Source organism: Mustelus asterias, chromosome 12 (genome assembly GCF_964213995.1).
Source record: "Mustelus asterias chromosome 12, sMusAst1.hap1.1, whole genome shotgun sequence".
Classification (NCBI taxonomy): Eukaryota; Metazoa; Chordata; class Chondrichthyes; order Carcharhiniformes; family Triakidae; genus Mustelus; species Mustelus asterias.
Genome location: NC_135812.1, coordinates 3,677,723 through 3,690,682, shown reverse-complemented (window position 1 = coordinate 3,690,682; position 12,960 = coordinate 3,677,723). Strand labels below are relative to the sequence as shown.

Sequence of the window (12,960 nt, the reverse complement as noted above, 5' to 3'; positions counted from 1 at the left end):
GTCTGGGCAGGAGCAGTGGACCTATTCCCATAGAAAGGGCAATTCACAGTAACAAGGCTATCAGTTAATAAATAGAGAAATGGTAGGGCTACACCAACTTCAAGGGTGCCCATCCTGTGATATGTGGGAACTCCAGGATGATTCCCATGTCCTGAATAACAATTTTTGCAGGAAGTGCCACCAGTTGCAGCAGCTTGAGATCTGGGTTTTGGAACTTGAGCAACAGCTGGTGTCACTGCAGGGTATCCGTGAGGTTGAGAGTTGTGTGGATAACATGTTTGTAGATGTGGTCATCCCGCAGCGTAAGAGCATGCAGGAAGAGAGGGAGGGGGTGATACCAGACAGTCAAAAAGGGAGGTAGAGCTGGAGTCCCCTGAGTGCATCCCACTGTCCAACCAGTATTCAGATGTGAATACAACGAGAGAACAAAGTGGGGAGCGCAGCCAGAGCCAAGTGCATGGCACCACGGGTGGCTCAGGTGTACAGGGGATTACAAGGAGGTCGGAAAGAGCAATGGTGATTAGGAGGACAGACAGGAGTTTCCGTGGCCAGAGACATGAATCCAGGAGGGTGTGTCGCCTTCCTGGTGCCAGGGTCAAGGATGTCACCAAGTGGCTGCAGAGAACCCTGCTGTGGGAGGGTGAACAGCCAGTCGTCCTGGTCCATATCTGTACCAACGACATAGGCAGAGAGAGGGATGTGGCCCTGCAGTCTGAATTTAGGGAACTAGATACAAAACTAGCAAGCGGAACCTCAACAGTAGCAATGTGTGGATTACTCTCAGTGCCGTGTGCACGTGAGTGTGCGGCTGGAAAGATGGTGCAGGAGGGAGGGCTTTGTGAGACACTGGGACTGGCTCTGGGGGTGATGGGACCCGTACAGTGTCGGGGGGCGGGGGGGGGGGGGGGGGGGGAACGGGGTGCACCTGAACAGCGTCAGGATTGAGTTCCTTATGTGTTCTGCTCGTGTAAGAATGGGTCTAGGCTGAATAAAGTGGGGTCATAGGTCAGCAGGAACCATGGTATCTGTGGTCAACGGGCTACCTTCAATGAAGGGATGGTTTGGATGCAGCCAAGGTATATTCCCTCATAAGGGAGGTGTGGGGTAAACAAATCCAGAGCTCCCTGAATGACAGGGGAGATAGAAATTAAGATGAAGAAGTGCGCTAATGACGGATGTTAGATAAAAAATATAACAGAACACCAAGCTGAATATAAGTTCAGATGAGATGTGTGTAGTATAAGGGTCTGCTACATAAAGGGTTAATGTGGGATTGAATACAGTTCCACCCAAACAGCCCTATTGGATTGGAGGTTGATAAGTTCCCTGGACCAGACGAATTACATCCCAGAATGTTGAAGGTGGTGACAAAAGGTTCTAAAATTCTACAGGTTCTGGAAAAGTTTCCAGATTAATGCATTCTTATTCTTGTTTGTTGAATTGACAAAGTCATCCTAATGTCTGAAGCCATTGGTGAAGCCTTAGCCAGCTTTGAACAAAGAACAAAGAACAGTACAGCACAGGAAACAGGCCCTTCGGCCCACCAAGCCTGTGCCACTCACTGGTCCAACTAGACCATTCGTTTGTATCCCTCCATTCCCAGACTGCTCATGTGACTATCCAGGTAAGTCTTAAACGATGTCAGCGTGCCTGCCTCCACCACCCTACTTGGCAGCGCATTCCAGGCCCCCACCACTCTGTGTAAAAAAACGTCCCTCTGATATCTGAGTTATACCTCGCCCCTCTCACCTTGAGCCCGTGACCCCTCGTGATCGTCACCTCCGACCTGGGAAAAAGCTTCCCATTGTTCACCCTATTATACCCTCCATAATTTTTTTTTTGACTAAATATTAAAATCCTTTAAGAAATACTTTAACCTTTAATGTTGTGTGATTTCACGAAGAAATTAGATATCATTCTTGGGGCTAAAGGGATCAAGGGTCTGGGGGGAAGGCGGGATCAGGATCTTGAATTTGATGATCAGCCATGATCATAATGAGTGGTGGAGCAGGCTCGAAGGGCCGAATGGCCACTCCTGCTTAGTGCACAAAGCTTCAAAAAAAGTGACGGAAGGGAAAAAGATACTATACAAACAAGCCACACGAGGGCAGCAGAGAGGCAGGGAAATTTTCACGGTGGCACAGTGGTTAGCACTGCTGCCTCACAGCGCCAGGGACCTGGGTTCAATTCCCGGCTTGGGTCACTGTCTGTGCGGAGTTTGCACATGCTCCCCGTGTCTGCGTGGGTTTCCTCCGGGTGCTCCGGTTTCCTCCCACACTCCGAAAGACGTGCTGGTTAGGGGGAATTGACCCAAACAGGTGCCGAAGTCTGGCGAATAGGGGAATTTCACAGTAACTTCATTGCAGTGTTAATGTAAGCCTTACTTGTGACTAATGAATAAACTTAACTGAAGGCTTGATCACAAAAACTTTCTGAAACCTCGAAGATGAATCTTTTTGAAAATGAAAACACTTTCCCAGAACTGCAGCAACAGTTCAACAGCAAGGAACAGAAAAAGATGCACAAATATCAGAAGAACCTCCGATTCAAAAAGGTTTACCGGGAGTGACAGAGACTAACCACTCATCCGAAAACTGTGCAAACACAATATGGAATGATCATAGGGCCTCCAGACTGCCTGAACCCATGAACAAGAGGAGAAACGTTTCCATGTAGCGAGTCTGGAATGCGCTGTCTGAGAGTGTGGTGGAGACTTGAGGAGGAGAGATGTGACAGTGGTAATGATACAAATACATGGGGAAAGCTGGGATAACTTGCAAGTATGTTGGATAAAGACTTGGGGGGGCATTTAGTATAAGAATCTGGCGCATAAAGGGTTAACATGGGACTGAGTACAGTGCTGCCCACATGGTGATGTAAGGGGACACATGTCCCGCACTCAGGGCTCAGTGTAACGTTGGACAGAGCTGTGTGTAGAAGCAAGCATGGAGACAGCTCCGAACTTTGATCTTTCCTGCACCTATATATATAGTTTCCAGTAGTTAATAAATATTTAATGTTGAACTACCTAATAATAGGAATAGTAAGACTTCCTGAATTATGCCAAACACCTTACAACAATGTGAAGAAGCTATGATGTTAGTGTACCTTTAAGAGATTTTTTTTCTAAATCATGTTTTCTGCAGTTGTAAGCAGGCCTTTTTGGCTTCAGTTGTTTTTTTTCATTATGACTCCGGTTTGTCTGGAGATGTCCTTTAGTTGCTACTTAAATGGGGGCTTGTTTATTTTTACTGGGATGTTTATGACTCTGCATTGTTAGGAGGAAAGCTGGTTGGCAGGTCAGCTGACAGGATCTCTTTCATTTTTAGTTCCGAGCTGCAGGTTTTAGTTTTGGAAGGGACAGCAAGCTGAGGTCTCCCTCTCTCTCTCTCCCCCTGGTTTTGGAAATTCTGCTGGTCAGTTGAAAGCCTTCCTGGAGTAGAAAATCTGCTGTTGGTGGCTTGCCAATACCAGTCCCTGGTGTTTTGGGAAGTTGTTCTGACTTCAAACTGTTCTGAGTCTATCCAGAGAACTGCAGAATTCATCCGAAGGACTCAATTCCAGTATCACGTAAGCATTAATCTATGCTGTGTTGAACTTGTTTAAAGGGTTTTGTCTATGGCAAGGATTTTGTTTGATTGGGACAGCTCCTATATGTGTTAAGGGTTATATATTTTGTGGTTGTTTTGTGTTATTTGTAACTGATAAAAGTTATTGCTAATATTCTTACTATACATGTTAACTATATTCTTAAATAAACTTTTGATAAAAGCTCCCTAGTGGGCCATTTGAATCATACCTGAAGTGAAACCTATCATGCTTATCCCAGCCAAATTCAAGATGCAAAACTTATGATCCAGGCGGGCTCCATAAAACACTTTGGAATTTCTGACCTGAACTATAACAAAAAAGAGAAGCTAAGAGGGAGCATGAAAAGAGGCTGGCAGCTCACATAAAAGAGAATCCCAAAGTCTTCTATAGGCATATAAGGGCACAGTGGTTAGCACTGCTGTCTCACAGTGCCAGAGACCCAGGTTCTTTTCCCGACTTGGGTCACTGTCTGTGTGGAGTGTGCACGTTCTCCCCGTGTCTGTGTGGGTTTCCTCCGGGTGCTCAGGTTTCCTCCCACAGTCCAAAAGACGTGCTGGTTAGGGTGCATTGGCCGTGCTAAATTCTCCCTCAGTGTAACCCGAACAGGCGCCGGAGTGTGACGACTCGGGGATTTTCACAGTAACTTCATTGCAGTGTTAATGTAAGTTTTCTTGTGACACTAATAAATAAACTAATAAACTAAACTAAACAGAGGGTGGTAACAGGACGAGTAGGGCTGCTCAGGGACCAAAAAGGGAATTTGCACATGGGGGCGCAGGGCATAGCTGAGGTACTAAATGAATATTTTGTACCTGTCTTTATGAAGGAAGAATATGCGATCCAGGTCATGATAAAAGATGCGGTAATTCAGATGGGGTTTAAAGTTGTAAAGGAGGAGCTGTTGGATAGGTTTTCTGTGTCAATGTTGATAATCGGATGAGATGCAGCCGAGGGAAGAGAAAGTAGAAATTGCAGAGGCACGGTCCATAATTTTTCTGTCTTACTTAGACTCTGGAGTGGTCCCAGAGGACTGGAGAATTGCAAACATTACACCCTTGATCAAAAAAAGATAAGCTCAGCAACTACAGCAGGCCAGTCAGTTTATCGTCAGTGGTGGGGAAACTTCTAGAAACAATAATCCGGTCCAGAATTAACAGTGGGTTAATTAAGGAAAGCCAGCATGGATTTGTTGAGGGAAAATGCTGTTTAACTAACTTGCTGGAGTTTTTTTGAGGAGGTAACAGAGAAGGTTGATTAGGATAATGCTGTGGATGTGATGTATATGGACTTCCAAAAGATAGTTGATACAGTGCCACACAACAGACTTGTGAGCAATGATATAGCATATGGAATAAAAGGAACAGTAGCAACATAGATACAAAATTGCTTGAGGGATAGGAAACAGATGATAGTGGTTAGTGGGTGTTATTCAGTTAGTAGTGCAGTTCTGCAGGGGTCAATGTTGGAGCCAGTGATTTTCCTGATATGTGTAAATGACCTAGACTCCAGTGTACAAGGAACAATTTCAAAGTTTGTGGACGGTACAAAATTTGGAACTATTATGAACTGCGAGTGTAGAACTTCAAAAGGACATAGACAAGTTGGTGAAATGGGCAGGCAGGGGCCAGATGAAGTCCTATGCAGAGAAAATGTCAAGTGATTCATTTTAGTAGGTAGAACATGGAGAGACAATATAAAATAAAGAATACAATTCTAAAGGGAATGCAGGAGCAGAGGGACCTGGGTGTATATGTTCATAAATCATTGAAGGACAGGTGGAGAGAGCAGTCAATAAAGTATACAGTATCCTGGGCTTTATTAATAGGGGCACAGAGTACAACAGCAAGGAGGTTACATTGAATTTGTAGAAGTGGCTAATTCGGCCTCAGTCAGAGTGTTGAGTTCAGTTCTGGATTCCCCACTTTAGGAAGAATGTGAAGGTATTGGAAAGAGTGCAGAAACAAATGGCTCCAGGGATGAGGAACTTTGGTTCTGAAGATAGGTTGGAGACACAGTGCAGACATGATGGGCCAAATGGCTTCCTTCTGCACCGTAACAATTCTGTGATTCAGTGATTTACCCTGGAGAAGAGAAGCCAAGAGGGGATTTGATAGAGATGTTCAAAATCATGAGGGGTCTGGACAGAGTAGACAGAGAGAAACTGTTCCCGCTCGTGAAAGGCTCGAGAACGAGAGGGCACAGATTTAAAGTAATTACTAAAAGAAGCGAAAGCAACAAGAGGAGAAACATTTCCGTGTAGCGAGTCTGGAATGCGCTGTCCGAGAGTGTGGTGGAGACAGGTTCATTCGAAGCATTCAAAAGGGAATAAGACTGTTATCTGAATGGGGAGAATGTGCCCGGGTTACCGGGAGAATGTGCCGGGTTACCGGGAGAAGGTGCCGGGTTACCGGGAGAATGTGCCGGGTTACCGGAAGAAGGTGCCGGGTTACCGGGAAAAGGTGCCGGGTTACCGGGAGAAGGTGCCGGGTTACCGGGAGAATGTGCCGGGTTACCGGGAGAATGTGCCGGGTTACTGGGAGAATGTGCCGGGTTACCGGGAGAATGTGCCGGGTTACCGGGAGAAGGTGGGGGAGAGGCACCATGTGAATTGCTCATTCGGAGAGTCAGCACAGACACAATGGGCAGAATGGTCTCATTCTGCACTGTAACAATTCTGTGACTAAAACCTACCCTTGGACCAAGCTTTCAGTCACCTGTCCTAATTCTTTTTATGTGGATCAATATCAAATTATAGTTTGCTAATTCTCCGGTGAAGCGCTATGTAAATACAAGTTGTTGTAGTAGTATTGTACCTACTTTCTGCATCATGACGCTATAGATGCCCATTCGCTGGAAGCCTCGTGTGTAATAGAGAAGATTGATCCAGCCTATCGCCAGTCCAATCACCATAAATCCCACGTATTCTTCCCGTCCAGTTACATACAGAACCGAAGAGGCCAGGAGCAGCAGAGACTGAAGAAAACTGCAAATAAAAAACAGACAGACGCAGCTGTTTGTGTAAAGGTCTCAGTTTGTTTTCATTCTTTGTGCCCAACTTATCTTTGACCTGAGTGCCTTGCTCAGCCATTTCAGAGGGTAGATAAGAGTCTCCCACATTGCTGGGGATCTGGACTCACGTGTAGGCTCGACCGGGTAAAACGGCAGATTTTTAACCATTAACTACAACTATAGAATCCCTACAGTGCAGAAGGAGGCCATTCAGCCCATCGAGTCTGTACCGACCACAATCCCACCCAGGCTCTATTCTCGGAAGCCCACAAATTTACCCTGCTAATCCCCCAACGCTAGGGTCAATTTAGCACGGCCAATCAACCTAACCCGCACATTTTTGGACTGTGGGAGGAAACCGGAGCACCCGGAGGAAACCCACGCAGACACGGGGAGAATATGCAAACTCCACACAGACAGTGACCCGAGGCCGGAACTAAACCCGGGTCCCTGGCACTGTGGGGCGGCAGTGCTAACCACTGTGCCGCCGTTTCCTTCCCTAAAGGACATTAGTGAACCAGATGGGTTTTTATAACAATCAATGATGGTCTAGGCTTTATATTTGAGATTTATTAATTGCATTTTCCATGTTGGAATTTGAACCTCTGTCCCCAGGTTATTAGTCAGGCCCTCTGTATTACTAGTCCAGTGACATTACCAATACTTCACTATCACCTCTTCAAGTTAAAGGTTGGATTTGTTGATACTGTGACAATGCAGCTCCCCCCCAGCCAGCAAGGTGCACTGATGTCACTGAGAGAGTTGGCACCAGTGAGCCGGCAGTTATTCACCCTGCGGTAACAACACGACACAGGAGGCAGGGAAGAGGCCACTGGGGTTGCCCAGGTCCCTGGAGATGCGGTGACTCAGGATCCAGGAGCAGAACAGGCCTGGGTCAGTGCTTCTCCCAACTCCAGCGGGAAACCTCACGCATCCCCTACTCCTGATTTCCTCTAGCGCCCCTTCCCCACTCTCGATTGCCATCGCATCCTTCCACACTGCCCCCTGCACCCCTGTCCAATTTACCATAACACCGAGGCCTGTTACTTCGGGGGTGCAGCTCAGCTTGACAAGACTGATGCCAGGATTAAAAGGGTTATATTAGGAGGGCAGGTTGCATTCATGTCGCTGGCTAGGCCAGTACAAAAAGTGACGAGACAGAGTACAGGAATGAGATAGACAATCTGGTGAACTGGTGCGGCAGCAATAATCTCTCCCTCAATGTCAACAAAATGAAGGAGATTGTCATTAGTTTCAGGAAGTGTAAAGGAGAACATGCCCCTGTCTACATCAATGGGGACGAAGTAGAAAGGATTCGAGAGCTTCAGGTTTTTAGGTGTTCAGATCACCAACAACCTGTCCTGGTCCCCCCATGCCGACACTATAGTTATGAAAGCCCACCAACGCCTCTACTTTCTCAAAAGATTAAGGAAATTTGGCATGTCAGCTACGACTCTCACCAACCTTTACAGATGCACCATAGAAAGCATTCTTTCTGGTTGTATCACAGCTTGGTATGGCTCCTGCTCTGCCCAAGACCGCAAGGAACTACAAAAGGTCGTGAATGTAGCACAATCCATCATGCAAACCAGCCTCCCATCCATTGACTCTGTCTACACTTCCCGCTGCCTCAGCAAAGCAGCCAGCAAATTAAGCACCCCACGCACCCCGGACATTCTTTCTTCCACTTTCTTCCGTCGGGAAAAAGATAGAAAACTCTGAGATCACGTACCAACCGACTCAAGAACAGCTTCTTCCCTGCTGCTGTCAGACTTTTGAATGGACCTACCTCGCATTAAGTTGATATTTCTCTACACGCTAGCTATGACTGTAAACACTACATTCTGCACTCTCTCTTTTCCTTCTCTATGAACGGTAGGTTTTGTCTGTATAGCGCGCAAGAAACAATACTTTTCACTGTATGTTGATACATGTGACAATAATAAATCAAATCAAATTTAGTGCCCATCCCTAATTGCCCTCGGGAAGGAGCAATGAGCAGTTCATGTGGTGGGGCTGCACCCACAGCGCTGTCAGGGAGGGAGTTCCAGGAACTGGATCTGGTGACGATGATGTTATGGTGAGATATTGTCCAAGTGAAACCCTGTCCTTATGGAACAGGTTAGAGGGGTTGAATGGCCTCCACTTGTTCCTATGTCCCTTTGCCTGCCCCACATCTTGCTCCGATCCACCGGCCTCCGTGTGATTTCTGCAGGTGGGTGTTCCATGAATCCAAGGATCAGGAACTAAGGCGGCTTAGGTCTCAGTCTGCTGTCATTATGGGTGCTTTCCTCACCCATAACCCTCCCCGCTCCCCCATTTCTTCATCGTGCAGTAGCTCCCCTCTATCCTCCCACAATCAGGGTTGTACATCCAACATTCCGATTGGGTACAAGTGACATTTTTGGGGTCCAATGAGAGGCAACTAATGCCCTTGCTAGGATTGTGAGGTTGATTTGTCAGACAGGAGTTCATACAATCCCTACAGTGCAGAAAGAGGCCATTTGGCCCATCGAGCCCTAACCAACAACAATCCCACCCTATCCCCGTAACATACTTAGCCTGCTAATCCCCCCGAAACTAGCGTCAATTTAGCATGGCCAATCAACCAAACCTGCACATCTTTGAACTGTGGGAGGAAACCGGAGCACCCGGAGGAAACCCACGCAGACACGGGGAGAATGGGCAAACTCTACACAGACAGTAATCCAAGCCGGGAATTGAACCCGGGTCCCTGGTGCTGTGAGGCAGCAGTGCTAACCACTGTGCCACCCCCTGAGTTCAGAGGTTCCTGACTGAATGTCCCCACATTGGGTAAGAAAGAGACTGGGGGAGAGACCGAGCACAGCAACAGCCAGGAAATGAAGAGTATGGGGGGACTCACAATAAAATGTCACAATAACCGTCAATTGTGATTGATTTTGGGGTTCGCCGTCTTCGCAGAAAGACTTCTTCAATCTGTGGAGTCAATTAAAACACTTCTTTTAAAAAGTAAGACGTTTCATTCACATAACATCTTTCACAATCCCTACGCGCCCCAAAATATCGTACAGCCAATGAGCTTCTCAAAGGCAATTAGGGGTGGGAATAAAAATGTTTCCTAAGTCCCGTGAAAGAGTAAGGAAACAAATTCCCTGTGGAATGTGGTGGTGAGCCACCTTCTTGAACCACGGCAATTCATGCTGTGTAGGTACACCCACAGTGCTGTTAGGGAGGGAGTTCCAGTGAAGGAACAGTGATATAGTTAGGATTACATAATTATAACTAGAATTTCACTGTAGCCACAATGAAAGTTGGGTTTCCACAATTTAATAGGTTAATTAGCGCAATAATTCCCATTTAATTCAGACCAATATTGGAACACAGGACTCAGGATCAGGAGTAGGCCATTTGGCCCCTTGAGCAGACGTCGCTATTCAGTAAGATCATGGTGGATGCAATTGTGGATTTATTTGCATTTTCCTCTCTGTCCCCCCAATCTTTGATTTCTTTGTCCATCAAAAATCTAACTCAGCCTTCAATTTCTGTGACTAAACGCAACACAGAACAGATAGAATGATCAGAACAGCATGTGCCTACAAAAAACAAGCAAATCATACCGTCTTCAATAAGATATTTATTTTCAGGTCGAGAGGTTAAGATACTGTGATCTAATTGAATGGCGGGGAACAGGATCGCGGGCTGAATGGCTTCCTTCTCTTCCTATCCTTTTATTTGTGGGACATGGGCGTCGCTGGCTGGCCAGCATTTATTACCCATCCCTAGCTGTCCTTGAACGGAGGGACCTACTCGGCCATTTCAAAGGGCAGTTGAGAGTCAACCACATTGCTGTGGCTCTGGTGGTCAGACCAGGGAAGGACAGCAGATTTCCTTCCCTAAAGGACATTAATGAACCAGATGGGTTTTTCCGACAATCGACAATGGTTTCATGGTCATCAGTAGATTCTTAATTCCAGATTTTTTTGATTGAATTCAAATTCCGCCATCTGCCGTGGTGGGATTAGAACCCGGGTCCCCAGAACATTAGCTGAGTTTTTGGATTAATAGTCTAGTGATAAAACCATAGAGTCGTAGAGGTTTACAGCATGGAAACAGGCCCTTCGGCCCAACTTGTCCATGCCACCCATTCTTTTTTAAAACCCTTAAGCTAATCCCAATTGCCCGCATTTGGCCCATATCCCTCTATACCCATCGCACCCATGTAACTGTCTAAACGCTTTTTAAAAGACAAAATTGTACCTGCCTCCACTACTACCTCTGGCAGCTTGTTCCAGACACTCACCATCCTCTGTGTGAAAAAATTGCCCCTTTGGACACTTTTGTATCTCTCCCCTCTCACCTTAAACCTATGCCCTCTAGTTTTAGACTCCCCTACCTTTGGGAAAAGATATTGACTATCTAGCTGATCTGTGCCCCTCATTATTTTATAGACCTCTATAAGATCACCCCTCAGCCTCCTACGCTCCAGAGAAAAAAGTCCCAGCCTATCCAGCCTCTCCTTATAACTCAATCCATCAAGTCCCGGTAGCATCCTAGTAAATCTCTTCTGCACTCTTTCTAGTTCAATAATATCCTTTCTATAATAGGGTGACCAGAATTGCACACAGTATTCCAAGTGTGGCCTTACTAATGTCTTGTACAATTTCAACAAGACATTCCAACTCCTGTATTTAATGTTCTGACCGATGAAACCAAACATGCCAAATGCCTTCTTCACCACTCTGTCCACCTGTGACTCCACTTTCAAGGAGCTATGAACATGTACCCCTAGATTTCTTTGTTCTGTAACTCACCCCAACGCTCTACCATTAACTGAGTAAGTCCTGCCCTGGTTCAATCTACCAAAATGCATCACCTCGCATTTGTCTAAATTAAATTCCCATCTGCCATTCGTCAGCCCACTGGCCCAATTGATCAAGATCCTGTTGCAATTGGAGATAACTTTCTTCACTGTCCGCTATGCCACCAATCTTAGCATCATCTGCAAACTTAGTAACCATGCCTCCTATATTCTCATCCAAATCATTAATATAAATGACAAATAACAGTGGGCCCAGCACTGATCCCTGAGGCACACCGCTGGTCACAGGCCTCCAGTTTGAAAAACAACTCTCTACAACCACCCTCTGGCTTCTGTCAAGAAGCCAATTTTGTATCCATTTAGATACCTCATCCTGGATCCCGTGATATTTAACCATTGCCTCCTAAGTACTTCAGAGCTCAGTGATCCTCCCTCTCTGTTACTAAGCTAGAAAAGATCAGATAGTTGCTTGGAGTGCAGTGTTATAATTCCAGTTGATGTTACCATTGAATTTCCGCCAATGCCTCTACTTTCTCAGAAGACTAAGGAAATTTGGCATGTCAGCTACAACTCTCATCAACTTTTACAGATGCACCATAGAAAACTTTCTTTCTGGTTGTATCACAGCTTGGTATGGCTCCTGCTCTGGCCAAGATCGCAAGGAACTACAGAAGGTTGTGAATGTAGCCCAAGCCATCACTCAAACCGGCCTCCCATCCATTGACTCTGCCTACACTTCCTGCTGCCTCGGCAAAGCAGCCAGCATAATTAAGGATCCCATGCACCCTGGACATTCTCTCTTCCACCTTCTTCCATTGGGAAAAATATAGAAAAGTCTGAGGTCACGTGCCAACCGACTCAAGAACAGCTTCTTCCCTGCAGCTGTCAGACTTTTGAATGGACTTACCTTGCATTAAGTTGATCTTTCTCTGCACCCTAGCTATGACTGTAACACTACATTCTGCACTCTTTCGTTTCTTTCTCTATGAACAGTACGCTTTGTCTGTATAGCTCGCAAGAAACAATACTTTTCACTGTATGTTAATACATGTGACAATAATAAATCAAATCAAATCAAATCAAAAAAAATCACAGGACTGTTAGGTCCCAGACAAGAACCCAGCGCGACAGATCCGAGCTTTTGTTTTTTATTGGGAGATGTGGATGAACAGTTACAGGACTGCCGACTGACTTTTAACAAAAGAATAAAACATTTAATAAACATGGAAAGATTAACAATAATATACTACTCCTTCACCCCTGCTCCCTTCATAGATACACTCAGATTGACAAGGGTAACACAAGTTACAGAATGTATCTTATATTCAAATGTCCTCAGTACACAGTCTGTGTAAATCAATCGGTGAAATGTGGTCAGACACGCCACTCTCTGAAACCAAGAGATAGATGCCATCCAATTCAACCCTTGTGGCTCTCTCCTCAATTCCCCCAGATGCTCGTATACTGTGAACCAATTGTTCTCACTGGAACTCTGACTTCCACACGAGGGTTTCCAAACTCAAGTCTCAAAATGAACACACTTTTCAATCTTCTCCCAC

At 45.8% G+C, this 12,960-nt stretch overlaps 1 protein-coding gene across 1 annotated transcript in view; it reads right to left on the bottom strand.

Moving 5' to 3' along the window:
- The window catches only part of LOC144501859 (transient receptor potential cation channel subfamily V member 1-like), a 69,223-nt gene that overhangs the window by 16,141 nt on the left and 40,122 nt on the right, over positions 1-12,960 (bottom strand). Inside the window, exons 10-11 of the mRNA XM_078225905.1 lie at positions 9,485-9,558; positions 6,409-6,574 (exon numbers count right to left, since the gene is read on the bottom strand). Coding sequence (XP_078082031.1) covers positions 6,409-6,574; positions 9,485-9,558 — 240 coding nt within the window. The remainder of the gene's footprint in view (positions 1-6,408; positions 6,575-9,484; positions 9,559-12,960) is intronic.